The sequence below is a fragment of the Trichechus manatus genome, unplaced genomic scaffold (assembly GCF_000243295.1).
Source record: "Trichechus manatus latirostris isolate Lorelei unplaced genomic scaffold, TriManLat1.0 scaffold00031, whole genome shotgun sequence".
Taxonomy (NCBI): domain Eukaryota; kingdom Metazoa; phylum Chordata; class Mammalia; order Sirenia; family Trichechidae; genus Trichechus; species Trichechus manatus.
In genome coordinates, this window is record NW_004443967.1 from 21255778 (window position 1) to 21260669 (window position 4892).

The 4892-nt window shown below is 57.3% G+C and overlaps 1 protein-coding gene across 6 annotated transcripts in view; it reads left to right on the forward strand.

The window, feature by feature from the left end:
• Nucleotides 1-4892, forward strand: part of JAKMIP3 (Janus kinase and microtubule interacting protein 3) — a 48435-nt gene that overhangs the window by 40033 nt on the left and 3510 nt on the right. For all 6 annotated transcript variants that reach the window (XM_023729903.1, XM_004374939.1, XM_023729905.1 and 3 more), the window contains 4 exons: nucleotides 397-462; nucleotides 1078-1146; nucleotides 1221-1298; nucleotides 4506-4709. In XM_023729903.1, coding sequence (XP_023585671.1) covers nucleotides 397-462; nucleotides 1078-1146; nucleotides 1221-1298; nucleotides 4506-4709 — 417 coding nt within the window. The remainder of the gene's footprint in view (nucleotides 1-396; nucleotides 463-1077; nucleotides 1147-1220; nucleotides 1299-4505; nucleotides 4710-4892) is intronic.

A 4892-nucleotide genomic window follows, 5' to 3' on the forward strand; every position in this document is an offset into this window, starting at 1 on the left:
CTCTCCCTCTTTCTCTCTCCCTCCTCCTCTCCCTCCTCCCCTCTCTCCTCTTCCTCCTCCCCTCCCTCCTCCCCCTCCCATTGGAAGCCTGGCTGTCCTCAGGACATGGACTGGCGAGGCCTGGGCCTGAGGAACCTCCGTCTCTGGAAGAGCCCCAGGCTCCCGGCTCCCCCAGCCACCGGCAGCTCGGACGGGCCTGCAGAGCTGCCAGCCTAGACTGTCCCGTTACCAGCAGTCGGGGGTCGAAAGACCGCAGACAGCGCACCCAGTAAACAGTGCCGAGAGTGCGGGGTCAGAGCCCAGGGGGTTTCAGTAGGAGGCGCCCCTCGCTGTGGCCCAGCCCCCCACGCACTCCAGGAGCTGCTGTCCTGACTAGCTGTGCTCTGCGTTTGGCAGAATCTGACCAACGACGAGCAAGTGGTCGTCATCCAAGCAAGGACCGTCCTGACCTTGGCTGAAAAGGTAACGGTGACCTTGCAGACGCTCCATGACGGAGTCACCTGGGGGCGGGTCACTGCAGCCCCTCTGCCCTGGGAGACCTGGCCAGATGGAGCACCCACCAACAGCACTGCCTCGCACCCTTGTAAAGACTGGTCCCTCCAGACCTGGGCCCAGGCCAGCTCAGCTGGACATTGAGGTTGGGTCTGCAAAGCGGTCTGGGCCTACAAGACCCTCCTCTGAGGGCTGCCCCACCCACCCCAAAGCTCCCAACCCCCCAGGTTCTTGCTCACAGAGCTGCCACCCTCCTAGTCCCCTCCACAGCCCGGGGCTGCCTCTGGGGGCTCTCCAACAGAAGGGGCAGAGGGACAGGGTGGGAGGATGAGGCCTCGGGAAGACAGCTCACCCCTCCGTGTCTCCGGCCGATCCCTGCAGGCCCACTCTGCCCCCCGGCACCTCAAGCCAGCATCCTCCACCACCCCGGGGTGGGGGAGGGCACTGGGGCAGGGCCAGCCTAAACCTGTCCACACCCTGGGGCCATGGCGCTCACGATCCCGCCCAGCCCCCTCCTCCCAGGAGGAGCAGGAGGACAGACAAGGCCCCAGGGTCCCTGTGATTTGCTCATTCTGTTGTGCCCAGTGGCTCCAGCAGATCCAAGACACAGAGTTGGCCCTGCAGCGGAAGATGGCCGATCTGGAGAGCGAAAAGGTGGGTGCCTCGGTGGGTGCCCTGCGGTGCCACCACCGCCCGGGCGCCGACCGAGGCCGGTCCTCTGTTCCCAGGAGCTGTTCAGTAAGCAGAAGGGCTACCTGGACGAGGAGCTGGACTACCGTAAACAGTCCTTGGACCAGGCCCACAAGGTAAGGGCACTGCGTGCGCCCACCGAGCTGCCAGGACCCCGGGGGAGCCCTCTCCTCTGCCAGCGGGGACTGGGGTGACAGACGGGGGCATGGCTCACGCTTCGGCCACATCTCTCCACATACACTGCCCTGGTGCCCCTCAAGGACAGGGCTCTGGGGTCAGCACTGGGCCATGGTTGGTGGGTGTCCCGTCCTGCAGATTCCAAGAGGAAGGCCAGCATGCTCTGTCTGGCCACCTTGGTTTTTTAAGTCATTATTTAAGGATTTGCACGTTTCATTATAATACTTTGCCTTCTGAAGCCGCCCTTTGAAATCTTCTGTTCAGCTTTTACTTCATCGTTTCTTCCTTTCACTTTAGCTACTCAGTGTTCAAGAGCAACTTTCAGAGTCTTTTCTGACATGCATTTTGGTCTTTTCTTTCCTTCCTGTCTTTTTTAATGACCTCTTGCTTTCTTCATGTATGATGTCCTTGATGAGTCATTCCACAACTCGTCTGGTCTTCGGATTGGATTTTTCCCTGGACAACAAACCTTTGCTGTACCTTCTATCTGTCCTTCATGAGCTCAAGCAGATGGGGGATGCAGACTGGGCCCCAAGTGGCCCAGGTGAGCCGGGGCCTGGGGTACCTGCATGTCTTCACACATTCTCTGCTCCGTGAGCACAAGAAACCAGTTGCTGTCGAGTCAGCCCCCACTCATGGTGACCCCACGTGTGTCAGAGTAGAACTGCGCTCCATAGGGTTTTCAGTGGCTGATTTTTTGGAAGTAGATGGCCAGGCCTTTCTTCCTAGGCTCATCTGGGTGGACTCGAAGCTCCAACCTTTACGTGCTTAACAATTTGCTCCACCCAGGGACCCAAGAAAGCAAAAACCAAACCCATTGCCATCAAGTTGATCCCAACTCATAGCGATGCTATAGGACAGAGTAGAACTGCTGCCCCATAGGGTTTCCAAGGAGTGGATGGTGGATTCGAACCGCGACCTTCTGGTTAGCAGCCGATCTCCTAATCACTGTGCCACCAGTCCTTCAAATGGAGGAGCTGTGCAAGCAGCACAGGGGCTGTCCTCCAGGGGGCACCTCACCCATCCTCAGGCATTTCCTCTTGGTGTGAAAGGCCAGATTAGCATCAGCTGCCGTGGTTCAGTGATGCCTCTGTGATGCTAATTATAAGCCTGCACTCCACCACATCTCTTTCAAGAGCTGAAGTTTATCTTTTGCTCTAAGAAGTCGCCTTTGATGTGGGCCTTGAGCGGGGCTCATCAGCTGTGGGAAGCTGATTTTGTGGCTGTCACGAAGGATCAAATGATCAAACGTCAAACGTGTTCTTTCGCTTCCTAAACTTTCCTCTAAACCAAAAGTTTTCATGATCATTTTGCCTGAAGAGAACATTAATTTCTCCTGTAACCTGAGAATTTGTTTTTTTTTGTAAACTGTATCAATAAAATTTCCCAAGGGAAAAGTTTTAAGGTGCTCTAGATCCAACTGATAAATCCTTGGAGTTCCTGAGTAGTTCAAATAGTTAAAGGCTTGGCTGCTAACGGAAGCCCAGAGGGACACCAGAAGAGAAGCCTGGCAGTCTACTTCCCAAAGATCAGCCACTGAAAACGCTGTGGAGCACAGTTCTACTCTGACACCCGTGAGGGCGCCATGAGTCAGAGTCAACTCTGCAACAGCTGGTTAGGTTAGGGATTCATACAAAGGGGTATGTCTGCTGCTAAGTTAACACAAAGGGGCTGTTTGCATCCATCCTTGGCGGTTCCTTGGTAATTCTCTGGATTTTTGGAAAGCAGTGTCAAGGGTGAGCCACACTCCCTGGCCTCCTCCTTTACCGCGTCAGCGCGGTCTCCACACGCTTCCATCCACCCAGCCCGTGTCTGGGTCCTCACTCCCACCTCAGCTCCAAACCAGCGCTGCTCCCGTGGTCGTACGTAGCTCAGTTCTTCCTTCATCCTCAGCATCATGGCGTCATCCCTGAGCTGGGTGCTATGGGATCCTGTCCCCACTCTGTCAGCTGCTCTGCCTCTCGCAGGTCTTCTCATGGGTGGGGGGGTCTTTAGGGTCTTGTCCTCACTCTGCCTGGTCAACTTCTCTGCCTCTTGTGGGTCTTCTCATAGGTAGGGGGGTCTTTGCAGTTGAAGTTCATCCCCAGAGATCCATGGTGAGGACTTGATCCCTGACTACCCTTTTCCCTCCATTCAGTCTCTTGTTGCTCTTCCTGGACGGCCAGGACTCCCAGGCCCCAAGCCATCCACACAGTTGAGGCCTGTCGGGAACGCTCAGGGAAGGGTGCTATAGGCATTGTTGTTTGGGGTCCACAGTCATGGTTACGAGGATGTGGGCAGCACACAGTTGGGGACCCATGGCAGCATGATGGGGGTTCTGAGTGCTGGGAGGCCACACGGGCAGTGGGAAGAGCACATTCTGGAGCCCACTGAGGGCCCAGGCCTTCCCCCATTTGCTGCAGTGTGTCAAGAAAACCACCCTTTCCTCTGTGCCTCAGTTTCCTCATCTGGAAACTAGGCTAGTAAGACCTGCCCCGTGGAAGAGGTGGGAGATGGAATGACCAGGGTCCTGTTGTTTATGGCTGGGAGAGTGGAAGGTGATGGTCCAAGGCCGGGGGAAGGGTGGAGATCTTGTTTGGAGGCAGGATGGGCTGTAGAGAGACAACCACAGTGGAGGGGGTGGGCTCACCGGGTGAGGGGTGTGGGTGGATTACCTGGCTGGGCAGGAGAGTTCAGGACTGGCCCCTCTACCTGTGACTCTCAAACCAGTCTTTGCAAAAGCTGTGCCTCCCCCATCGGGACGCTACGTGAAGGCCCAGGAGACTGGAGGGTTGGATCACATTTGGGGCAAAGGCAGAGGCTCTTCCTCTGTTACTTCTTCCTCAAGGCACGGCCTCTCCACTCAGCCCTGTCCCTTCTGGTCATCTCGCTCTGGTCGGAAACGTCTGCTGACCACGTTTTTCCTAGTTTTAACGACATGACAAGCATTTTGTCTTTGGAATTCCTTTAGAAGTGAAATGACCCCCTCCCCGTCCGCACCCCCACACAGTTTTCCTGCTGTGTAGAGCGTTTTAAGCCCAGGTGGTCGGGATGCTGTCATCCTGGGACCTCAGGCTGCTGAGCTGTCAGTTCCAGGTGCCTCTTGGGGAGGGCTGGTGGGTCTGGGGAAGGGGGTGAGGACCGACGGTCTCCTGGGATCCCCCCAGCACATCCTGGAGCTGGAAGCCATGCTGTACGACGCTCTGCAGCAGGAGGCCGGGGCCAAGGTGTGCGAGATGCTGTCAGAGGAGGAGCGCGAGAAGCTCAAGGTTGCTGTGGAGCAGTGGAAGCGCCAGGTCATGAGCGAGCTGCGGGAGCGTGACGCCCAGATCCTGCGGGAGCGCATGGAGCTGCTGCAGCTGGCCCAGCAGGTGTGCACAGGCGGGCAGGGTGGCAGGACTGGGGGGAGTGGGGCCAAGGCCAAGCCAGCTGCCTGCCTAGAGCCAAGCCAGGCTGCCATGACCAGGGCCTCCAATGACCAGGGCCTCCAATGACAGGGTCTCCAATGACCAGGCCATTCAATGACCAGGACCTCCAATGACCAGGGCCTCCAA